The 25,676-nt window shown below is 45.3% G+C and overlaps 1 protein-coding gene across 5 annotated transcripts in view; it reads left to right on the top strand.

Moving 5' to 3' along the window:
- PKIG (cAMP-dependent protein kinase inhibitor gamma) overlaps positions 1-25,676 on the top strand; it is a 99,224-nt gene that overhangs the window by 70,719 nt on the left and 2,829 nt on the right. For all 5 annotated transcript variants that reach the window (XM_045444491.1, XM_045444490.1, XM_045444493.1 and 2 more), the window contains 2 exons: positions 6,837-6,906; positions 24,234-24,407. In XM_045444491.1, the coding sequence (XP_045300447.1) occupies positions 24,260-24,407 (148 nt within the window). In that variant the 5' untranslated portion in view covers positions 6,837-6,906; positions 24,234-24,259. The remainder of the gene's footprint in view (positions 1-6,836; positions 6,907-24,233; positions 24,408-25,676) is intronic.

The raw sequence follows: 25,676 nt of genomic DNA, 5'->3' as shown, positions 1-25,676 counted from the left end.
TTTTATAACATTTATTGTAGAGCATTTCCTTTTTCAGATTATGAAATTAGAACATATTCATGGAAGGAAAGCTAGACAGTACAGAAAAACACTTAAATCCTCACCCAGTGGTTTCACATCTTTGATTTTTTAATAAGGCTTGGCCAGGTCAAAAGGTATGAGCTTTGTTAGGTCTCTTATCCACATTCCAGTTTGGCACTAGAAAGTTTCTGCCAGTGTAAGAAACTCCCCTTTAACAGTACGCGCTTGTCCTGTCCTCACCCCCCCATCCGCTCACCCACACACTACCACTGCTTTTCAGGTTTCACTTGTCATTTTCTGGGCAAAGTCTCTGTTTGCATATCTCAAAGGTGTTCATGCCATGTGCTGCGTTCCCCTGGGTAGGAGAAACCATTGTCTGTGGTTGGAGACTGCAGCCTTCCCTTGTACTTTCCCGTGCGTGTGCAAGAATTCGTCCCCTGTTCAGAACCCTCTGTGTGTCAGGCGTTATGCGAGGCGCTATGGGGAATGCCAAGGTAAATGAGACCTCTAAGAAGCTTGCAGTCTGATAGGAAAAAAAAGACTCCAATAACTCTAACAGGTCATTGTGTACCCCCAGAGAGGGACAGTGCCATGGAAAGCCTGAGAAAGAGGAGGGACAGTGGCATTTGAGTCGAGCCTTCAGTTCACTTCAATACTCTTTTCCTGTGTTCAGCTAGTTAGTATTTATTGAGCACCTAGTTATCTTCCAGGCACTGGGCAAGGTGATAGGTGGACAGTGTTTCATGGAACAGGCATGGTCCTTCTTCACATGAAGCTTACAAGGACGTGTAGTGGTGTTATGAAATGAATAAACAGGGGTGCAGTCAGGGCAGGTTTGCTTGAAGAGCCAGTGCTGAGATGAGGTGTCCGTTAGGCCAAGAGCTAAGGCAGGAGGTGGGGAGGAAGGGTGTTGTGGGAAAGAATCCAGATAGGGAAAGGTACATGTGTGCAAGGGCCCGAGGCAGGAGAGCATGTGGGATGTTGGAGAGACTGAAGGGAAGCCAGTATGGCTGAAGCATAGAGGGGAAGAGAACTGAGAAGGGGGCAGAGGTTAGGGTTCAGAGAGTTAGGCAGGGGCCTGATGATGTAAGCCTTTGTGGGTGGTGTTTGCTGTGTGGAGAATGGATTGAGGGGCAGTCGCAGTAGTCGTGGAGAAAGAGGATTGGCGTTGGGTAGGACAAGAAGGTAAGAGTGGGGAGACAGAAGAGGTAGTAGATGGATTTGAAACCACTAGAGGTAGAAACTTAGAGGCTTTTAGTCTGTGCCAGACTCAGGGCTGGGCCCTGAGGGCATAGAGATGAAAGAGATACATCTCCTGTGCCCTGGGCTTTTAGAGGCCTAGCAGCATTGAAGGTTGGGTAGGATGTGGGTAGGCAGACACAGGAGCATGGGATTTCCTTCTCATAGTCAGCAGCTGTATTCCAGTACATGAGAACGTTTCTCTCTGAGATGGCATAGAATATTACTCCTGGACTATAATTCTTTTCCTAAAAGGCAAGGAGAGCTGTTATTCCCAAGAGCCTTCCTTTATTCATTGGCTTGCCTGCCTTTCTCCTTGTGATTTCATACCTGAGCTCCCTACTGGAGTCCTACTGGACTTGGGGTTTGGAGACCTGAATTTGTATTGCAGCTTTGTTACCAACCTGCCATGTGATTTACAAAGATTCTTAACTTGGCTTGGGACACCTGGGTGGCTCGGTTGGTTAAGCGTCTGACTCTTGGTTTCAGCTCAGGTCATGGTATCACAGTTTGTGGGATCGAGCCCCATGATGGGCTCTATACTGACAGTGTGGAGCCTTCTTGGGATTCGCTCTCTCTCTCTCTCTCTCTCTCTCTCTCTCTCTCTCTGCCCTCTCCCCCTGCTCATGCTTTCTCTTCCTCTCAAAATAAATAAATTAAAAAAAAAAAAAAAGATTCTTAACATCTCTGGGTCATATTCACCTGTAAGTAAAAATGATACTGATCTGATACCTGGGTCATTATGAAGATGAAATTAAGATAAGGCATCTTAAAGTGCTTTGTAAAATATGAAGTGCTATAGAAATGTGAGGTGTCATTATTATTTCAATGAAATAAAAGAACACAAGTTAAAAGCAAAGCATTTCACTGGGGAAGGCCAGAGTGTACCTTGCACCTAACTCTGAAATAGCAGATCCAGTATAGTAGCTGTCCTTCAGGAGCGTTCTCTTTTATTTCATTCACTGGGATAAACCATTTCCTCTCCTTTCTCCTTCCATTAAAATGGTTTGCAGAACAAGCCATTTTGTTTCTCTGGATTCCAGAACCCATTTGATACAGAAGCCAAAGCATCTGCTTGAAGCCCAGGAGAGCCTGTGAGCAGAGATGCAGCATTTGCAGGGCTTTGGTTCCCAGCAGCCAGTACACTCCCAGGAGTGGATTTAATTTGCTCAGGGGGAGGACAGCAGTCAAGGGCACTGAGCCATGGAATAGTCAGCAGCACGGAACCAGCCCACACACCACCTGACCTGGGCAGTTTCTTTCTTTCTTTCTTTCTTTTTAAAAATGTTTATTTTTGAGGGAGAGAGAGAGCAGGCAGGGGAGGGGCAGAGAGGGAGGGAGACAGAGGATCAAAGCAAGCTCCACTTTGTCAGTGCAGAGCCGGATGTGGGGCTTGAACTCATGAACTGTGAGAAGATCACACAGTGATCTGACCTGAGCTGAAGTTGGACACTCAACCGACTGAGTCACCCAGGTGCCCCCGGGCAGTTTCAAGCCAAAGCTTTAGGCTTTCTTTCGGATTTTAAAAGGGGAAAATTCCTTTTTTTCTAAGTAATATTTTTTCCCCTTCCTATTTTTTTTAAAGTTTATTTATTTATTTTGAGAGAGAGGGAGAGAGAGAAAGAGAGAGAAAGAATGCATGGGGGAGGGGCAGAGAGAGGGAGACAGAGAATCCCAATCAGGCTCTGCACCATCAGCACAGAGCCTGATGTGGGACTCTAACCCACAGACTGTGAGATCATGACCTGAGCTGACACCAAGAGTCGGATGCTTAACCAACTGAGCCACCCAGGCACCCATATTTTTCTCCTTCTTGAATAAAAAGCATAAATGTTTAGGAAATGAAGTACCCTTTTTTACCTCCATGAAGCTTTTTAAAAAAAAAATTGTCTTCCAGCCATTAAAATGTTCTGTTTTGACCAAAAAAGAAAGTAAATACAGTTAACTATCCCATGTAAAGATAAACAGGTAATGTGTAACATAGCTTATCGGAGTTTTTCTCTGCTCTCATATGCTTCTTTGTTATTGTTTTTATTTTCATTAATTTTCCCTCAAGTAGTAATGCATATGTTCATTGTAACTAAACAATTTGAAGATGTTATAAAGAAAAAGTTATAATCTCTCCTTTCCCCCTTCTTCCCATTTCCTTCCTTCTGAAATCAGTTTGGTATATATACCTTTTGATATACCTGAAATCAGTTTTGGTATATATACTTCCATACCTTGCTCCAAGCTCCTATTGAAGTGGATGCAGTGTTTGTGTAGATGTGTGGTTATTTGTTTTGTCAGAAATGGGATCATACTTTTATTCTGCACTTCCTTTTTCCCACTAAATAATACATCCTGGGTAGGTATAAATCTAATTCACCCTTTTAAATAGCTTCGGGGTGGGGCGCCTGGATGGCTCAATCGGTTAAGCATCCAACTCTTGGTTTCAGCATAGGTCATGATCTTAGGTTCATGGAATCAAGTCCCACAATGGGCTTTGCACTGACAGCGCGGAACCTGCTTGGGATTCTCTCTTCCTCTCTCTCTGCCCCTCTCCCCACTCGTGCTTTCTTTCTCTCTCTCAAAATAAATAAACATTTTTTAAAAGTTTTAAGGGGCACCTGGATGGCTCAGTTGGTTGGGCACCTGACTTTGGCTCAGGTCATGATCTCACAGCTTGTGAGTTCAAGCCCCGCATCAGATCAGGCCCTTTGCTGACAGCTGAGAGCCTTGGAGCCTGCTTCAGATTCTGTCTCCCTCTCTCTCTGCCCCTCCCCCACTCATACTCTGTGTGTGTGTGTGTGTGTGTGTGTGTGTGTGTGTGTGTGTGTGTGTGTCTCAAAAATAAATAATAAAACACTAAAAAAAAATTTGTTTTTAAGTTTTAAATAGCTTTAGGACTATAGACCTACAGGTACCACAATGTATTCAGCCATTTGTTCTTTCATAGATATTCAAGTGGTTATGTTTTGTTTTCTCTAAAAATATTGTTGCATTAAATATATACATACATCCTTTTTTACTTGTGCTTTTACTTATTGAACTGAAGTCGAGTTGACACACAATGTTACATTAGTTTCAGGTGTACAACACAGTGATTTGCCGAGTCTGTAGGTTATGTATGCTGTGCTCACCGCAAGTGTAGCCACCATCTGTCACCATACAACACTATTATAATACCACTGACTATACTGGTGCTTTCATTTCTATAGGTTGCATTTTCAAAAATAATATTGCTGGGTCAAGGGGTCTATGTATTTGACATTTTAATAGAGAATACCATCCTACTTTATAAAGAATTCTAGTAACTTGCATTCTTCCCATAAATGTGCGAGTACTTTCATTTCCCTAAATCTTTAATATTAGGTATTCTTTCCCTTTCTCCCTCCTATCCTGTCTCTTCCTCCCACTCTCCATCCTCCTCCTCCCTCTATCCCTTCCTCTCTCTTTATGGTTTCATTCTTTGACCAAGCTGATGGCAGAAAATGGTGTCTTTATAGGTGCTTGCTTTGTATTTTCTTTACTACTTGTGAGATTGAACATTGTTTCATGTTAATTGGCCATTTTATTTTCCTCTGTGAATTTCCTTCACCCTTTTTCCTTATGAATTAGTTGCCTTTTTCTCAACAAGTTACAGGAGCTCTTTATGTGTTAAGTATTCTTGCAAATGAATTTTTGCAATGTATTACAAATATTTTTCCTAATCTATTATTTGTTTATTAAATTTTTCTATTTGTTACTTCATTGTGTCTAGATTTCTTGCCTTGCTTAAGAGTAATATCCCCACCGGGGCGCCTGGGTGGCTCAGTCAGTTAAGCGTCCGACTTCGGCTCAGGTCACGATCTCGCGGTCTGTGAGTTCGAGCCCCGCGTCGGCTCTGCTGACTGCTCAGAGCCTGGAGCCTGTTTCAGATGCTGTGTCTCCCTCTCTCTGACCCTCCCCCGTTCATGCTGTCTCTCCCTGTCTCAAAAATAAATAAACGTTAAAAAAATTTTTTTTTAAAAAAGAATAATATCCCCACCTCAGAGTTATATAAATATTTTCCTAAATGTTCTTCCAATACTTTTAGGGTTTTAATTATTTAATCCTGAACCTTTAATCCCTTTGGAATTATGTTTATACATAGCAAAGAGGTAGGGATCAGGCTTTATTCTAGGTCTGCCAGCACCATTTATTAAATAAACCATCTTTTCTGTTTTGCCCTGAAATTCCATCTTTGTGATAAATAAGTTCCTTTCTTGTATCCTTTTCTGAACTTGCTCTGTTAGTTCACAGACCTATTTGTTCTTATAACCATGTCTTTTTCTTATGTCTTCATAAAGTAAATTTTTATTATCTCCTAAGATAAATCCCCTATTTATATATTTTTAAAAATAATTTTCTTTTCTGTTTCTTGGCTAAATTTTGGGGTGTTTAGTATTCCATATGAACTTTAATTTTACCCATTTCACTTTCAAAGAAAAACTATTTGTATTCTTATTGAAACTTAATTAAGACAATGTAGTAATTTGGGAAGGATTAACGTTTTTGGATAATTAGACTTAAACTTAAGTGTGAAACTTAAGTGTTCTATTTCAATATTTTGTCATTTTACCTTAGAATTTTTCAGTATGCAACATAGATATATTGGGTCAATTCCAGTATTTGTCCTGAATAAGGACCATGCGAAGTTTTAGTTCTGATCTCTTCCATCCTTGACACTCTTACTGTCAAATGTGTAATATTGTCAGATTTGTGTTTATCTTCCTACTTAATCAGTGTTTTCAATTTACCAATATACTGTACTTGCTAGTTTTGCTCACTGTTGGCTCTAAAACCCCACTTACTTTCTGTGCTTGGTTTCCTTTCTGTTGGAGAATGTTCTTGGAGTCTGAATGGCAAACTTGCTCAGTCTTTGTCTGGAAACATCTTTTGTCCTCACTCTTGATATTTTAGAATTCTAGATAGACTGCATGTATAACGATTACAAAAGTTGTGTGCGTCCTTTTAAAGGTTTTCAACCAAAATAGGAGTCATTCATGTAAAATGTAGAAGTCTTTCACTTCCTTTCTCCTAGTCTCTGAGTCCCAGAGAGAGAAGCACTGTTCAGTTTGCTGATGGCCTTTTTCTATGTAGATACAAAACAAAACAAAACAAAACAAAACTGTGTATGTGTACAAATGCTGTACTTTTTCCTAGGCATAAACAATCATGTTCATACTTTATATTAAAAATTATGACCTGTACAGTGTCACACTCCTTTTTAACAACAGAGCGTGCCCTTTTTTCCATGTTGGTACAATGAAATCTTTCTCATTCTTTGTAGCAGCCATCTAGTATGGTATTAGTACATCATAATTTAACTCTTTTTCCTATTAGCAAATATTTAACTTGTTTCTTCTTTCCTTTGCTATTGCACAATATGTTTTACAGATCATCCTTTTACTTATGGAAACGTACCTTTGCTGTAAATTCCTATATATTTGACCCAAAGGGTGTGCACATTGAATATGTTACTAGACATGCTTAACTTGTCTTCCCAAAAGATTGTTTTAGTTTACAACCCTAGAGTATGTCTGGCTCTAATTCTTGTTTTTCTTGTCCCTTAGAATTTCCACACTGATTAGTCAACAGTGGAAAATCCGAAGAGATGCAAGTAGGAAAAAGAAACTAAAACAGGTGGGTAGTCACGTTGCTCATACCACTACTACAGCATCCCAAGTGTTTATCTAAATACCTTTACTTCTGTTCAAACAAATAAAAGAAATAGGTTTCAAGTGAAATTAGTAAGGAATTTTGGTCCCATGAAGAAAGGTATGGCCAAAGGTTGGCCCTTTGCAGAAGTTATACAATATCACACTCTAATTTTACAGACCATTTCTTTATAGCATCAGAAAGACAATTTACTTCTAGTGGCTTCAAAGAGAATGGGTTTCTTCAGCCATCTATTTAAGCTGATGGAATTATACACAGGGGCTATCAGCAAATTTGGGCATGATGCCAACTTTCTTGTTTGTTGTGCAAAGCTATTTCATCAGGACCAAAGCACATTATGGGGATTTTAATACTGTGATAGAGGAGCAAAAGCAAGCAAAGCCCAGCCTGGAGAAACCAGCACAGCCCAGTGGTCTGATGAGGAGAGAGGGTGCAGGCCCCTTCCAGTCGGAAGAAAATTGCAGTTCATGAAACATGAATGGCCTACTTGGAAGTATGGCCACTTTGGGTCGGTGTTCATACTTTAACAGTTCTGGCATGGGTTAGTCATTTTTAACAGCCTTTGATCTGTGGCTCAGCTCCCTCCCCTCCCTACAACATGTCTACCCCTCTCTCAGCTCCGCCTCCCTACAGTTAGAGCAGAATCTCCCGCCTTCATTTCTCTGTCCGCCTTCATTTCTCTGTCCAAGGCCTAGTAGTCCCAGGAGCTTGGGGGAGTTCCACCTCCTTTTAATTCTGTCTCATGGCCTACCCTGCCTCCAGCACCTACGAGTCCTCTTCTCTGTTGGCAGAGTGAGAGTCTAGTCTGTCTGGAAGCTGCCCTGGGGCTGGAAGTCCCCAACTGCTTATCAGCAAGCCTTCGGGGCCTTGCCCTGCAGTAGCTTCCCAAGCTACTGGGCTTGTGTCCTGTTCTGACTCAGTGCCCCTGGGAACCCCCTGGATGCAGCTGTTTGCAGTGACTAAGATGCGGCAGCCGGTCAGCCCCCAGGACTGTTTATCTGGCCGAGGCCCATTTAGGAGGGCAAGCCTGCAAAAGACCTCTCTGTTCCAGGGCCACTAAACCTTGAGGACGCTGGGTTTATAGGAAGTCTAGAGCTGGGGTTTTTAACCAGGGGTTTATAGTTAGCTTCTGGGATTCAGAATTCCCCTGTATTCACAGGTACAGTGTGCGTGTGTGTGTGTGTGTGTGTACACACACACACTTTTCTGGGCCAAGTGTCCGTAGCTTTCCTCAGGTTCTCAAATGTGATCTGAGATCTCTGAATTTTAAGAACCATTTGTCTAGAGAAAGCCTAAAGTGTTGTAGGCCACTGTGTCCCCCTGAGCACCAGCCTCACAGATGCCAGGATCTTGAGGGACCTTACCAGGCTTCTAGGTTTTTCTGTTTGAGGGTGAACTGGGACAAATTACTTAGTGTCACTGAAGCTGAGAGCCTTCCCATGGGATGTCCCACAGTCCAGTCATGAAATTGCACCCCCATCCCTGGTTTCATCTCATTGAACATACCAGGTGTGCTGAACACTCGTAGGGGATGGGGTTTCTGGCTTCTGAGTCCATAACTCAGAAGGGGCTCTGTAGGCAACTCTACTGACAGTGGTGAGAATAGTGCTGAGGGCTGGAATTCAGTTTGGCTCCTGATTGCCAGGAAGAGCACTAAATGCTTTATCTACATCATTTTCTTTAACGCACACACTCCTTCAGTGAGGCTGGTACTGCTGTTTTACAAATGGAGAAATGGAGGCACAGAGAGATCTAGTAACTCACCAGAGATCACAGAGCCAATAAGCCAGTAAATGATACATGACCCGTGCACATGAGCTTAACCACCAAGCTTCATGGTAAAAGTAAAGGGCATTGATAGAAAAGCTAAAGTAAATGGGGGTGTTTAGTGTAGGGCAAGCTGCCCTGTATATTGTGATAGTGAGAGCATTGCTGTGTTACACCAGATACACAGCTGTGGTCTTAAATCATTAAGAAAAGGTTGGTAATAGCGACGCCTGGGTGGCTCAGTCGGTTAAGCATCAACTTTGGCTCAGGTCATGATCTTGAGGTTTGTGAGTTTGAGCCTCGTGTCAGGCTCTGTGCTGACAGCTCAGAGCCTGGAGCCTGCTTCAGATTCTGTGTCTCCCTTTCTCTCTGCCCCTCCCCTGCTCACGCTCTCTCAAAAAAGAAAAGGCTGGTAATACATTAATGCATTAATGCAATACATGAGAAGAATTTCTATCCATTATAATTCAGATAAAGGATTTTTTTTTACAGCTTTATTGAGATATAATTCACATACCATACAATTCACCCATTTAAAGTATACAATTCATTGGTCTTTAGTGTATTTAGAGTTGTGCATCTGTCCCCATAATCAGTTTTAGAGCATTTTCATTACTCATCACCTTCCCAACTCCCCACCCCTCCCCAGTCCTAGGCAACCACTAATCTACTTTCTGTCTCCAGGTGAGGTTTTGATACTTACAAGATTAACCGTGCGGGAATCTTGGTGATCTGGAGTGAGTTGTTCCCTGAGGGAAATTTGACTCTAACATATTTTATAAATGACTTTATTGGCTAAGAAGCTATAAGTGTGTCTTTGATATGCCTGAATTTGGGGTTGACATAGGCAAGAGACAAGTATTTTCTGAATCATTTCCACTTGTCAACATCACCTGTCAAATAGGCTCCTCTGGGTAAGTGACTGTAAAACTTGGCTTCGTGGGGCCACATCTCTCCACTGGCGTCAGAACCAGCGGTAATCCAGCACAGGATCTTTCTTCTGTCATCTGAATCCCTGGTGTGGCTTCTCTCTCGGCTTTACTGTGGTTGTCGGTGTGAAGGCTGCTCATGTGGGTGCCTGTCACTGTAAAATTCAGGAGACAGCACGTACAGTATCCTGTCAGGCCCTTTGAGGACGTCCAACTGCATGCTCTCTTGAGCTGTTTCATGGTAGCAGCTCCACTGTACCTCTCTCTGGATTCATTCATTCTTTCTTTCTCTCTTTTAGAGACCATTTATTAGGCATTATGCAGCAGGTGCGGTGGTAGGTGCTCGGTGAATCTACTCTCCAAAAGCTCCTTGTGCCCATCATTACAGTGTGTGGCCTTGTGTCACCAGGTGGAGAGAGCCATTTGTGTTGAGAGAAGACTGAGGCCCAGGGGGTTTGATGATAGAACAGTTCTCTGAGGGGGACGACACAGATGCAGTACTGTCCACCTCAAGACAAAGCCGTCCCCAGAGTGCACCAGCCTCAAGAATGTACACCAGGGCGCCTGGGTGGCTCAGTTGGTTTAGCGTCCAACTTCAGCTCAGGTCATGATCTCACGGTTTGTGAGTTCGAGCCCCGCATCAGGCTCTGTGCCGACAGCTCGGAGCCTGGAGCCTGCTTTGGATTCTGTGTCTCCCTTTCTCTCTGCCCCTCTCCCACCCTCACTCTGTCTCCCTCTCTCTCAATAAATAAATAAACATTTAAAAATTAAAAAAAAAAAGAATGGGCACTGAATTGGGAATGAAGAAATACAGATTCAAGTCCTGGTTGGAGGACCTTGGGTGACTTGTGCCACCTCTCTGAGCCATGGTGTCTCCATTGTGAGGGTTAAACAATGCAGTGCCTCTGAGATACTTCCGGCTCCATTGCTGGAAGGAGTGTGCATGTAGTAAGTGTTGAATGAAGAACTAAAGGAACAAGGGAACGTTCTGTGATTGTCAGGGCGAGAGTAGAACTGGAGCAGGTCAGGCGACTGGGTAGAGATGAGTGTAAATGAAGACAAAGGAGAGCCTCCCTTTCCTTTCCCTGGCAGTCCACTCCTGCCGCTTCAGCCCCTTTAACCTCACCTTTTCCTCAGGTTCTCTCTCATCCTCTGCTTCTCTGAGCCAGAGAGGCGCTGCCTTTGAGGCCCCAGAGCCAGCCAGTCCTGGGTGAGAATCCAGGCTCCAGCACGTGCTATTATGTCTAACAGGGATCTAATTATACTAGGCTACTGTGAAGTAACGAAGACGGTGTATGGAAAGCACGTGTCACCATGCCTGATGCACAGTATATATACCCCATAAATGGTAGCCATTTTCATTTTATCACTGTCACTGTTATTTCTTTGGTCAGGAGCCAGGGCTCAGATTGTTATCTTAATCACTGGCTTGAGAGTATGGAGGTTCTTAAGTTTTATTTTGTTTGTTTACTAATTCATTCGCACGATTGTATTTATTGAGCCTCTTCCGTATGTCAGGAACAATGCTGTGTGCTGGGGATACATTGGCAAACAAAGTCGGGGTACCTATCCTCGTGGAGCCAATTGGGAAGGCAGATAGTGAACAAATACATCAACACTCGCAGCATGGCAAAACGGGGAGCTCTTATCTTTTCTGCTGGGTCAGGGAAGGGGATGCTCTGGCTGAAGGGTGTCTGTCCTGGGCCACTAGGAGTTACGCAGGACACTTCAGGGGGCTGGCCGTCCCGTGAAGACTCAGTGTCTGGATATAGGGAGTGGAGGGCTGCAGTACTGAGCCCAGGGACTGGGAATCTTGGGCAAACTGTTGCCACGGGCCGAAAGCACAGGTGAATCTATGTGCTCTCCTCAAGAACAGTCCCTGAGTTGTAAGCATGTTGCCTTTCCAGGTTACAAGGGAGGCTCTTTAATTAGTATTTACCTATGTTGTGTTTTGTGGATCCTGATCTCTACTTCTATCCAGAGGCAGGAAGAATGGAACAAGAACTTTGCTTCCCCTTCAGCTTAAGACCAGAGGACCCAGGCCTTGCTGGCACTGCGTTCGGGCCTACAGTATGTCTGTGAGTGTTGTGTGATGAGTAGTGCCCTTCACTGCCCCGAGGCTCCACTCACCCCACACTAGGGAGAAGGCTCTGAAAATAGGCATGGAAGGGAAGCATTAGAGTATCCAATTGGAAACACCTGTGAAAGGGTCACATCAAAATCAGAGCAAAATTCAGAGGCACCCTTGTCCTCTCAGACCCCAGAGGGTACCAGCCACATCCGGTCTTCTTTCCCCACCAGTCCCCGTCCCCCAGCCCTGTGGCCTCCTGGTCATCTTTCTGGACACCAGGCAAGCCCCGCCTCTTGCAACGCCTCCCTCTGCCTGGCACAGCTTCCCCAGGTATTTGCCTCCCTTCCTTCCTTTGGGTCTGTGCACCGGTGTCTGTGCATCCAAGGCTCCCTGTCACTCTGTAGAAAACCCCACACCTCTTGCCCCGCTTTAGTTCTCTCCTTAGTACTTTCACCACCTGACATTTATTCTGTTTGCGTGTTAGTGTGAGTCACTCCACTAGAATGTCAGCGTCATGAGGGCAGAGGGTCTGTTTTGTTCGCTGCTGAACCCTCAGTGCCCAGTGAGTGATAAATAGGAAGGAAGGGTGGAGTAACTTCCTTAAAATCAGTGCCTATAAACGACCGGCTTCCTGAGCCCCCACTCTGCCTTATATGTCTTTTTATTACAGCTCTTACCTTCCAAGCTCTTTAAAGATTCTTAAAGTTTTTAAAGGTTTATATACAGAAGTGGTCTCTAAACTCTTTTCTCTCTCCTTACCTGTGGGGGCTCTGACACCCTCTCGTCAGTAGTAGAGACACACACCACATCCTCCTGCCTAGTGTTACTAGAATCCCTGTGGGAAGCAAGGGGCGTGGCTTGAAACCGTCTCCTGGTGATCCTGGTAACCCTGGTGTATGCCCCTCCACACTGGTCACCCCACCTAGACCATGCGTGAGTTCATCTCCCCACCCAGACCATGAACTTCCCTCAAGGGCATAGTGATGTCTTACTGTTCTTGTATCCATGGCATCTGGTCCCAAGCCTGGTGCACAATGAGTGATGAGTAAAATTTTGTTGAATGAATGGATGGATAAATTAATAGTATAGAAATCACATCTTGCCGCTTTTCATTCTCCACAGTAGATTTAGGGAGTGCTTTCATATAGACTTCCAGAGAGCTGGTATGGCAGTAACCTGTTAGAGACCACTCTGGCTGTCCGCTGCTGAATAACACTGCAGCCCCAGTACTTAGTGGTTCAAAATAACAGTAATAATTTATTATCATCTCTCATGGTTTCTGTGGGTCAGAAATGTGGGGACAGCTTGGCTGGGCTCTTGTGGCTTGGATCTCATGCACTTGCAGTCAGATGGTGCTGGAATAGCTAGAGGCTGCCATAGCCAGCGGCTGCTGGCTGCATCTCTCTCCATGCCCTCCCAGGATCTCTCCATGTGGGCATTTCATTGGGTTGGTTTGGGCTGCCTCAAAGTGTGGAGCCTCAAATTCCCTACATGCAGCTCAGAGCTCCAAAGACAAGTGGCCCAAGAGAGAGCTAGCTGGAGGCTGTGTCTCCTTTCCTAACCTCGTCTTGGGAGTCCCACAGCATCGCTTCTATTGCATCCCATTAGTTAGGAGTAAGTCACTAAGGCCAGATCATTCAAGGGATGCAAATTAGACTCCCCTCTCGATGGGAGGAGCATCAAAGCATTTGCAGATGTGTTTCAAAACCACCACAAAGATCCCAGCTTACTCCTTCATTGCACATTTGAGACACCCACTGTGTGAGGGGGAAGAACCTTGCCCAGGGGTACCCAGCAGAGCTGGTGCTCAGCCTCTGGACCTTTGGCCGGCCTGCTTGGAAGTGTACACTTTCCCTTCCTGCCCTCCCTGCACGGTCTGACGGGGACTGCCAGTCTCTGGGAACCATTTTAGCTAAGCCCTCACCAAGTTTAGATAGTGTGTAAACAGCAGGAGGCCCGGAGAGACCCAGCCTTCCTGGTCCCCAAGCGGTAATCCAGCTGGACTGTTCTGCCTCTTTCCAGAGACCTCCACAGAAACACAGATGTTCATGGATTGAAGAGTTTATATCACTGTCTCAATCCCCAGCCCCAGCTCTCTGCAGAATTCAGAGAATCAACCTAATACCACTGAAAAAATTCTGAAGATTTTTACCTCCAAATGAAAACTTTTTTTTAATGTTTATTTTTTAGAGACAGAGCACAAGTCCGGGAAGGGTAGAGAGCCTGGGGCACAAAGTATCCAAAGCAGGCTCTGTGCTGACAGCAGAGAGTCTGATGTGGGGCTTGAGCTCATGAACCATGAGATCATGACCTGAGCTGACGTCGGACACTTAACTGTCTGAGCCACCCAGGCGCCCCTGAAAATTCTAAATAGAACTTTTCTCAAGTGTGGGAAAAGTGCATGTGGGTATATGTTTCAGCCAGCACTGTAGAATATTTTCGTGGGACTTCATTGCTTTCTTGCCCTTCCCTCAGGAATGCTTACTGTGAGGTTGGAGACTGATGGGAGAAAAGGGAACGGACAGCATTTAACCGATGCTTACTATATGCCAGGCAGGTGCTTTAATTTCTGTGTTTTATAGCCTAATAGCACAGGCTCAATTCTACCCCACACTCAGTGAGTATACAACTTTGGGGAAGCTTCTTAACCTCTCTGCATCTCAGCTCTCTCTTCTGTAGAATAGGATTAAGAACACTTTCCACTTCACAGAGCTGTTATAAAATTAAATGACATAATGCCTGTAAGGTGCTTAGCACACAGCCTGGCATGCACTAAGGACTGTGTAAGTGCTGGCTCTGATCATTCCTCACAACCACCTTTCAAGGCAATTGTTATAGCCCCATCTTCCAGAAGAGGAATCTATTGGTCAGGTGAGTTGCCCAGCTATAGGGGCAGAAGCTGGTGACTCCCCAGCCCTTGCCGTGTCCACCACACTACACAAGACTCCCGGTGGCTCAGCCGTGCCTTCACGACATGCGGCAGTGGTGAGCCACAGAGGCTCTGAAAGCCTCATGCCCTGCAGGGCCCTCTGGTCAGGGTCCTAGAGCAGGAAAATGTGAAAAGACAGAGCCAGGAATCCATGTACAAGGCTCTGTAAAGAGCAGAATAACAGAGAATATTCCAGGCAGAGAGAACAGTCTCATGAAGGCCCTGAATTCAGGAAGAACTTAGTTGCTTTGCGGAATTGAAGAGTAAATGAGTCAAAAGACGGTGGAAATGGGAAGAAAGGTCACAGGGGAGGGCAGGGCCAGATCAACGCAGGACTTTAGGGACTGGTGGCATGAGTTTAGATTTTCCCAGATGTGAAATGGAAAAGCATCAGAGGTTGAAAGAAGCAGGGGAATGACCCAACGTCTGATTTGCAAACATCACCCCAGTTGTTTGTGTAGAAAATAGACCGTGGGCCAAGGGCAGAGCCGTGATGCAGTGAGGACGCTCCACCAGGGGTACAGGTGAGGAAAGATGGAGACCAGGTGGTGACCGTGGAGAGGGGAGGAAGGCAGATCCAGGCTGAGCTTCCCAAGTAGAAATGATGGGACCTGGTGACAGATTATACATGAGTGGAGGCTGAGGAGGAATCCAGGATGCCTTCAGGTCTCCAGCTTGAGCAGCGTGGACAGATGGTGTCTTCACTGAGCTGGGGAAGGCTAGATGAGGCAGGCTTGTGGCTTCACATGTGAGGTTTGAAATGGAGTGGGATGTCCAAGGGACATGCTAAGTAGGCAGACTGGCAACTCTAGAACTCTGGAGAGTGGCCTCTGGCTATATAGGGAGTCATCAACACACACTTTTTTTTTTTTTTTTTTTTAAATTTTTTTTATGTTTGTTTGTTTTTAAGAGGGAGACAGAGTGTGAGCGGGAGGGAGAGCGAGGAGGAGACACAGAACTGGAAGCAGGCTCCGGGCTCTGAGCTGTCAGCACAGAGCCTGACACGGGGCTCGAACTCACAAACTCTGAGATCATGACCTGAGCCAAAGTCGGACACTTAACCAGCGACTAAGCCACCCAGGCGCCCCTGTCAACACACACTCTTAAGGGAAAGGGTCGAGAACTTCCAGGGACCCAACGGAGAGAGAGGAGGACCAAGCCAGATCCTGATTCTTGTTCTGGGGGGCCTGTAACATAAAAGTCCCTGACAAAGGAGGCACCTGTGTGGAAGAGGTTGCGGCATGGCCCGAGAGGTTAGGGGACGCCCCTGGAAGACGGTGATCTGAGAAAAGTCCATGGGGACTAGCAACCAGGAGGTCAGTGAGGACTTTGTGTGACTCAGCACCCCGCCTGTCCTTTCCTCCTCACTGAGTGGCCTCCCAAAGCCTGTGTCTCTACCACCTGCTTCTGGGGCTACATGGTTCTGGCCCTCTGGGTGCAGAGGTCAAGCCTCTGCCTAACTGCCTCCAAATGAAACCTCACTGGAAGCTGCTCTTTGAGTGGGCATCAGGCATTGCCCTGGCAGGAGACTGCTCTCTAGTGACTCCCCTCTGGGTGTGCCCCTAAGGCACCTAGATAGAGCTTGGTGCCGGTCCGCCCCCTTAGTGCAGGCCTCACATGGTTACATTGAGCTGCCTGCCCCTTCTCAGGTTCTGGGAATGTACTTACTTTGGGACCCTGACTTTCCTGCTTGCTTCCCTCTGGTCTTGGCTGCCTGTCACAGGGAAAAGCTGCTTCCCTCTGAGTCTGAGAAATGCCAGCTGAGTAGGCCCTGGTATTTCCATCAGGTTTCCACAGCCCTTTCTTCCCTCAGAAAAGCCTTCCAGAGCATTTTCCCCACCTCTGAGGAGGCCTCTCCCATGGGACCAAGTCTCATTCTGTGCCCTTTGCAAAAGGGTCTGCTTTCTTTTTGTATGGTCTTTGCAAATACTTTTTAAAAAAGAAAAAAAAAAAAAAAAAAACAGGAAATGACCTTTCTGGTATATTTGGAAAACAATTTGGAGTTGTACTGGAATCTGCCTGAGCAATGAGGACGAATAGCTGTGGACTTGGAACAGACCATGTAGCTCTTGGCAGAGCCCAGGGCCTCTTCCGTTTACAGGGCTGGGGACAGTGTTAAAAACTAAAGGGAGAAGGCGGTTTCCTGTGGGGAGCTTGACAGTGCCCAGAGCAAGCACCTGTGAGAGCCCCTGACCCCAGGCCACCAAGGGTCTGGGCCTGGGAAGCTGAGTACAAGAGTCTTCCCTTCCATCCTAAGCATTCGGAGTCAGATGCCTTACAAGTGACCAGACCCCAAGACGGCTCCCAAATCTGAAAACGAGGATGAGTGGAGGAGCAGCATCACTTTTGAGCACCTCATAGGGCTGGAGCTGAGATGAGGAGATATTAGACGGCTGTAGATGCAGATTGTTTTCTCTGCCTGGATCACACTCTGTCCAGCTTCGCTGTAGACCTCAGCACAAGGTCACCTGCTTAAGAAGGCCTTCGCTGACCATATAACCCTTAACTAAACATCCACACACAGAGCACCCTGTTCTCTTCTTTCAATGCACTTATCACTATCTGTGATGATAAATCATTGACCTGTTCAATGCCTTTTTCTCTTATCAAATTGTAAATGTCTTTTTATTCTCCAAAATATATCCCATACCTGACACAGTGCCCGGCATATAGAAGGTGGTCAGTAAACAATGAATGAATGAATGAATGAATGAATGAATGGAGAAAGAAAAAGAGAAGGGAGGGAGGGAGAGAGAGAGAGAGAAATGTCAGGACTGAAAGAGACGTAGGGAGCATATTTCAACCTTTGTTATATTCAGATGGGCAGAAAGGAAGATGGGGGTGTTGGAGAGAGAGAGAGAGAGAGTCAGAGAGTCAGAGTCAGTCACCCTATGGCACAGAGATTGAGCCAGACCTTTGGCCACTGTTCTGTTGCAGGGTTGCACACCCTTTGCTCCTTCTGCCTTGGAATCTAGAACATCTTCTATTATTTACTCATTCATCAAATATTCATATATCAGTATACATGCCAGCCAGAGCCACCACTTGTGTGGAACTAACATTCACTTCACCACCTTCAGCACCATAAAGAACAAAAGAAGGAAGTGTAAGTTTTTGGCCTTCTGTGCACCATTAAACATAGAGAGTAAAAACAAAGGAGTTGAATGAAAATGTCAAAAAGACAGTTTTACTGGTAAGACACCCAGTGAAAACAGGCCATACTAATGACTTATTAATTGTGTGCCTCTTACATTGCACATAACTTATCAGACCCAACACACGCCATCTCATTCAGTCCTCACAACAGCCCCCTGATCAGCAGGGTGTTACTGTTATCCCCACACTGCTGAGGAAGAAACTGGAGTCCAGAGAGGTGAAGGGAGATGTCCAAGGCCTCTGAGCTAGTGAATAGGAACTCCGGGCAGCATGTTTGTCCTAGATGCCATCTATTACACCACGCATGCCCCTGGGAGATTTGCAGTGTCGCTAGGGCTCCCGAAAGGGGGGAGTGGTGTGGGAGAAAGAGCTCTGGGCCAGGAGTTAGGACCCCTAGATGCAAGAACTTTAGGCAAGTCATTTTTTTCTTTCTGAACCTCCGTTTCCCCAGCTATTAATGAGAGGCTTGTCTAGATGAGCTCTGGGATCCCCTTCAGTTTGATTATTCCACAAATGGTTTTGAGAGAAGTGGAAAAAATAATTAAGATAGATCTCTAACTCATACATTTGAGTAAATAAATTCCAGATCAAGCAAAGATTTAAATGTGAAAAAGTCATGAATGTGTAAGAAATAAACAAGGGAGAATTCTTTACTAATCTCAGAGTGGGGAAGACATTTCTGTATGTGATGCAGAATCTAGAAACTATGAAATAAAATATGGATCAGTTTGACTATATGAATAGAGAAAAATGTGTGCATGTGAAGAAATGCCAAAAACAAAGCCACAGAACAAATGACAAGTAAAAATTACTTATAATTTCTCTTAAGGCAAAAAGATTAATTTCCTTAATGTATAATGAACTCCTGCAAATCAATAAGAAAAAGGGCTACAATCCAATAGAAAAATGGGCACAGGATTTAAGTAAACAGTGTACAGAAAAGGAAATAGACATGGAATGATGGTCAGCTTCACTCACAGGAACAGTACAAGCTAAAACAGCCAACTACTGTTTCACCTTTCAGACTGAGGAAAAAAAGACAAAAAGACAAGTGTTGATAGGAATGTGTTGAAACAAAGTGTTCCTCATACATGCCCAATGAGAGTTAACCTCTGTGGAGGCAGATTTGGCAGTGTCTATTACCCTACCCAAATCACAGATCCTTTAATGAATGTGGCAGTTCTACTTTTATGGAAGCCAGGGGCGCCTGGCTGGCTCAGTTGGTGGCGTGTGGGACTCTTGATCTCGGGGTTGTGGGTTCAAGCCCCAAGTTGGGTGTAGAGATTACTTTAAAACAAACAACAACAACAACAACAACAACAACAAAACCCAAAGTCCATCAAGAGGGAAGTAATCAGTCTACAACAATGAGACGACAGAATACCATACTGTCAATGAAGAAAGTTTTAGCTATATAAAGATTTTGGGTTTGTCTCTTGTGTTTTTTTGATGTAATCAGTGCTGTGGTTTCAGGTCCTCTGCCCATTTTTAATTGGATTACTTGTGTTTTTTTGTGTTGAGTTGTAGAAGTTATTTATGTGTTGTGGATATTACCCCCTTATCAGATATATCATTTGCAAATACCTTCTCCCATTCAGGTCTGTCTTTTCATTTTGTTGATGGTTTCTTTCACTGTGCACAAAAATTTTTATTTTGATATAGTTCCAATAGTTTATTTTTGGTTTTTGTTTCCCTTGCCTTAGGAGATATGTTTAGAAAAATATTGCAAGGCCAAAGAGATTACTGCCTGTTTTCTTGTAGGGGGTTCATGGTTTTATGTCACATATTTAGGTCTTTAATCCATTTTGAGTTTATTTTGGTGTATGGTATAAGAAAGTGGCCCAGTTTTCCTAGCGCAACTTATTGAAGAGACTGTCTTTTCCCCGTTGTTTATTCTTGCCTCCTTTGTCATAGATTAATTGGCCGTATAAGCACGGGTTTATTTCTGGGCTCTTCATTGTGTTCCATTGCTCTAGGTATCCGTTTTTGTACAAAGACCATACTGCTTTGATACTACAGCTTTGTAGTCTATCTTGAAATCTGGGCTTGTGATACCTCCAGCTATATTCTTCTTTCTCAAGATTGCTTTGCCTGTTTGGGGTCTTTTGTTTGTTCGTATAAATTTTAGTATTATTTAGTATTCAGTATTATTTTAGTTCTGTGAAAAATGCTATTGGTATTTTGACAGGGATTACATTGAATCTGTAGATGGCTTTAGGTGGTCTGGGACATTTTAACAATGTTCTTCCAATTCATGATCATGAAATATCTATTTGTGTCATCTTCAGTTACTTTCATCAGTATTTTCTAATTTTCAGAGTACAGGTCTTTCACCTCCTTGGTTAATAAGTATATTCCTAGTAATTTATTCTTTTTGGTGCATGTCCTTTTTTTGAGTTTTATACTACATGCACACGTATTCAAAAAGGAAATAATTTAAAAATAAAGTGAATGTTTTCACTATGAAAAATACAAAAATTTTAATTGTAATTTAAATATGTGATATCATTTTTTATTTAACAGTTGTGAGCATTTTCCCATGTCTTCTAAAAATATTCACAAACATTTTAATGCCTGCAGTGTATTTCATTTGGCTATAAATTAAACATTTGTATAATTGTATATATTTCTCTGTTGTCCATATATGAGCTCATTTTAGTGTCTTAGTTTTTGACTATTATAAATACCATAATGAACATCTTTGTATATCTGCATTTACAACTTGGATTTTTTTCTTAGAACAGTTATGAGCTTAGTTGCTCAAAGATATGAAAAAAAGTTGGTTTCTTTTTTTTTTTTTAAGTTTACTTATTTTTGAGAGAGACAGAGCGTGCATGCATGAGAAGGGCAGAGAGAGAGAATCCCAAGCAGGCGCTGTCAGCGCAGAGTCCTTCTCGAGGCTCTGTCTCACGAACAGTGAGATCATGACCTGAGCCGAATTAAGAGTCGGACACTTAACCGACTGAGCCACCCAGGCACCCAAAAGTTGAGGTTTCTTGATGCATCTTATCAAATCACTCTCTAGAGACGTTCTGGTGGTTTATACTGTCATAGGCAGTCTGATAATGACCATTTTCTGACGTAGTTCCCAACTCTAAAGATTCATTTCCCCGTTGCTGTTGACTGTAAGCAGCAGAGAGCAAGAATTCAAGTGTTGAAGAAAAATGAAATTGTGTACTTGTGCTGTGGCGCAGGGGGCTCCCCAGACTAAACCCTACAATCGCTTTGGAATCCCTGTTACCCAAGGGAACGAGGATGGGGCAGGGGCAGCCGGAGCATGTTGGCTGGGTTGGTGTTTTCTAGGATTGGGCTGTGCACTTGGCACACTTCCCTGAAACCAGGAGGATCAGCTCCCTGCACAGGGCAGCTTGTAAGGTCAGCCAGGCAAGGGCGGGAGTCAAAGCCCCAGGGTGTCTATTCCATCAGGAAGCTGGCCTTTTAGATGTAGCTTGTAACTCCATCCCACAGTGGTATCAGATTCTACAGGTACCGGACAAGAACGTTACATCAGTCTACAGTAGCCTGAGGCCTTTCCCAGCAGCCCTGCGGAGTCACTTTATCATCCCCACCAATTGGCTAAGAGAGATGGAGGGACAATAGACAGGTAGATACAAACTTGAGAAATATTTATTGAGCACATACTCTTTGAGAATCTAAAGATGAAGCACAGAGCATGTTGGCCCAGCTGCCAAGATTAGGCCTTTGGGTCTGGTGTGGTGAAATCTCCTGGAGCTTTTCTAGTTGGAGAAAAGCTAAGGAGACAGAGCCTGGGGAGATGGTGTGGCCTGCCCAGGGTCTGTCCCTTCCCCTCGGATGTGGATGTAACATGGAGGATGGGCTTTGGGTCTAAGATATTTCTGAGTCATGGTTATGAACTCACCTCACTGACCTCAGAGGGCTATTGTGGCAATTTAGTAAGTGAGGTAGGGAAAGCACAGAACGACTTGGCAAGTGTTACCTTTATTATTATTTAGAATTGTCATAAATTTTCGTGTTATTACTGTTGTTGCAACAGGCCATTCCCCTGTTCTGAAGCTTTGAGCCATTTCCCAAGAGAGTGCAGGAGTGAAATTTCTGTGACCTGCAGAAGGAACCACTTCTAGGGCTTCAGAGAGTTCGTTGTGTTGTTTTGTTTTTTTACTGACAAGACCAAGCACTGGGGCAACTTCTTTCTCTCAAGGCAACCAAAAAAAAAAAAAAAAAAAAAAAAATAGCCTGAGCACACCCTCTGCTGGAGCTTGGGGGGATTGCCTTAGACAGGATCCGGCCCTGCCTTTATTTTACAGATGGGGGAACAGAGGTCTGGAGAGGAGCTGAGCATTCTGAATGCCCCTGCTGTATTCTTTAGTGGTCTCTTCTGAGCTCGGTGTTGTGGGGAGACATTGGGGCCAGCCCTCCACACCAGTAGCCCACCCTTTCACACATGCACACTCCCCTTCGGCACTTCCCAAGCCCACCCCAGGCACCTTCTGCCAATGTCAGTTACCTAAGGAAAGCATCACACGGTAACTTGGGCTGATAAGAACTTCTGCAATTACAAAAATACAGTCTTAGAAGTTCCCCTTAGTTACAAAGAACCACACTTGATAAGGTGGTTTTTTTCCTTGTATTTGCTCTTTCCCTACAGAAACTAGTTTCTATGTTAGGTGTTGTTTTGCAGTTAACAGTTTATCTCAGAAACCTTGCCATATCAGTACAGGTTCATCTGGTATGATTTGATTGCCTTCAGAAACTCAGAGGTGTTCAGTGAGAGATATTCATGTCCCCCTAGCAGATGAACAATTTAATACAGTAGCAATACTGATTGTTGGCAAGGGTGCAGATAAATGGACAATCTTATAGTGCTGTGCGTGGGAATATAAATAGGAGTAGTACAGAATTTATAAGTTTTTTTTCCCTTCATCTTTTATTGTCCTAAATACCTATGCTATTCACAAAGGCAACTTGGAAATGTGTCTAAACAATGTGGCTTAAACATCATCTCACCCTTCCTTTTAACCCAGCAATTCTACTTCTAGAAATGCATTCTAAGGAAATAACTAGAGCTAGACACAGATTTACATAAAGACCACATACTATGTGTAAATGGCAGAAAATTGGAAATACCTCCATGTTCATTTCTAGAGGACTGATCAAATCTTGGTACATCCAAGTATACATGTACAAAACTCACCTAGAGAGAACCTTAAATGATATGTTCTAGAGTGTTCTACAGAGTGGGCTATAAAATACAATACATGGTATGATCTCCCAATTTTTAAAAATATATGTGGCTCTTTTTTATGTATGTGGTTCTCTTCTCGTTCTAGGCTGTATTATCAACGAGCAGAGCTCTTAATCATAGTAACTCCTAATTTCCTGTCTTTCTTCCCCATGCCACCCCCATCCCTCTTCTGAGTTCTAGCCCCGTACCTCCATTGACCTACTGTATGTCTCACCTTTGAGGGCTCACAGGCCTCTCCAATTTGGTATGGTCAAACAGAACTCAGCCTTCACCCCACCATCATGCCCCAAAATATTCCTTCTGTGCTGTTCATCTCAGTCAACCACATTTTCGTCTGCTTACTCATGTCAGAAAGCTCACTTCCCCACCATTCAGATACCAGGTCCTATTGATTTAGCCTCCAAATTACATCTAGAATCTGCACCACCACCTCCTGCCTCCACTGACCATCCTCTCACACCTGACCTTCTGCAGGAGCCCTCAACTTGCCCACTTCTGGGCCCTGCTCAACCCAGATGTCAGAGTCATCTTTGAAAATGCAGATCTGAGCTTTTGTGACCTGGCCAAAACTCTTGAGTCGTCAGGTTGCAGAGGTGATCTGGCCCCTGCCCAGCTCAGCGGCATCCTTGGTGTCACTGCCCCTCGCCCAGCATACATGAGTCTGTGGCTCTTTTGGTTCTTCCGTTCCACCAAACCCGTCCCTCCCCTGAGCCTTCACACGTGCTCTTCCCCTCAACTCCTTATCTAGATAACACCTGTTCTTCCCTGGAGCTCATCGAAAACATCACTTCCTGATCCCCAGCCTTGGTCAGACCCTGGTAGTCACTCCAGCACCCTGCCTTCTCCCTGGAAGCCCTGAGTACCCAGACAGTTCCTCGGGTGTTTTAGGCAATTTGCTGTGGCCCCCAGCAGGCTGTAGTCTCCCGGAGGGCAGGGACTGTGGCTGACTTGTTCATGGCTTCATCTGCAGCATCTAGCCAGTGCTAGATATTTATCAGTAACTTTAGAGGAAAGACAAGGGATGTTCTTTCAGCTGGCGATAGTGGTTTTCTGGGTGTGAAACTTTGGGTGATTTATTTTGTTCTTCATACTTTTCAGTGATTAAGGCAGAAACTGTCATTTTGTCGAAAGACATCTGTGCTAGGGACCGGAACAGAGTCTTCCCTGCAGGATGGACCTGGCCTCACCTTTGTGCTCCTGCCCCTTTGCCCACAGGCCTGAAGAGCGATGCGACAGGCGTGATGGAGGTCGAGTCCTCCTACTCGGACTTCATCTCCTGTGACCGGACAGGCCGTCGGAACGCGGTCCCTGACATCCAGGGGGACTCTGAGGCTGTGAGCGTGAGGAAGCTGGCTGGAGACATGGGCGAGCTGACACTCGAGGGGGCAGGTCAGAACCCACGGGTCTTTAGCATTCCTACACTTCTGGGCTCCAGGGCTGTCCTCCAAGTCATAGACCGCCCACTCCAAATCAGTCCCAGGTGGCATCTCAGGCCCTGAGGACTCTCTGGCCAGGAACCTGGGGCTCCTCCCTTTCCTCGCTGCCCTCCATCCACAGGGCCTGTCAGTTCTCCCAGACTCAGCCCAGGTCCTTTGGCTTCCCTCCAGCCCCACAGCCTCCCTGCACCACTCCCTGCCGGCCAGTTGCCAGCAAGACAGCAAGACTCACTCAGACCATCCTGTCTCCTCCTGCCTCTGCCAAGCCCATCATCACAAGGCCCTGCCGTGGGGCCAGACCCTACCCTGCCCTGCCTCTGGGTTCTCACCGGGGGCCCCTCTCCCTTCACTTTCTGTCCTCCGGCCATACCCACCATTAGTCTGTTTCTGTCAGGGTGCAGGTCTGCCCTGTCCAGAGCCTTCTGTGTCAGTTTCCTCTACTAGAACCTTCCCATTCAGTCCTGGGGTTGCCATCTCCCCGCTCAGGCTGTACTCAGAGGCACCTGCCCAGTCACTGACCTTCGTCACTCTGACAAGGTTTCATGTGTTTAAATGTGAGCTTCAGGAGAGCAGGGGCCTTCTCTTCTGCTGACACATAGCAGGTGCCTGGGAACTACAGGCTTCATGAATGAATGGGGGAGATAGCAAGCCAGCCGCCAACCCCCACAGTGCCTGGGGCCACCCTTCTTTCAGCCCTGGGACCTTCCTCTAGACAGCCTTCTCTGACCCTCCTGCACTGGGTAGCGCCCTCCCCTCCCTGTCCCCAGAGTCCCACAGAGGCAGTGTCTGTACCACATCACCTACTATAGCAAACTGCAACTGTAGGGCTCCGTGGGTCTCCCACAGAGCTGTCCTGGAGGGCCACCATCTTACTTTCCTCCAGGTAGCCTTCAGTCCAGAGCCCTTGGTGCCTGTTGGCCAGAAGTGACCATGGAGTATGGAGCAGACTGTGGGCGCATGGACTCACCCCTCTCCTGTAACAGATGGCCCTACAGGCCCAAGAAGCTGGGCGGCTTGCTCAAGGTCACCAGCAAGTTAACACTGTTAGAATGGCAACCTGCCCAAGGAAGCACACCCCATACCTCCCCCAACCTCCCCTCCGCCTTTCCTGTGGCCATGCTCCTCACAGCTCACCTCAGCCTGCTGCCTCAGAGCCAGAGGAAAGCACATCTATTTCTCAACAGCCCCTGATCGTCCTTAACATGCTGCTCCCTGGGGCTGG

This window comes from Leopardus geoffroyi, chromosome A3 (assembly GCF_018350155.1).
Source record: "Leopardus geoffroyi isolate Oge1 chromosome A3, O.geoffroyi_Oge1_pat1.0, whole genome shotgun sequence".
Taxonomy (NCBI): Eukaryota; Metazoa; Chordata; class Mammalia; order Carnivora; family Felidae; genus Leopardus; species Leopardus geoffroyi.
Note: the sequence above shows the minus strand (reverse complement) of the source record. Positions and strands in the feature narration are given on the sequence as shown.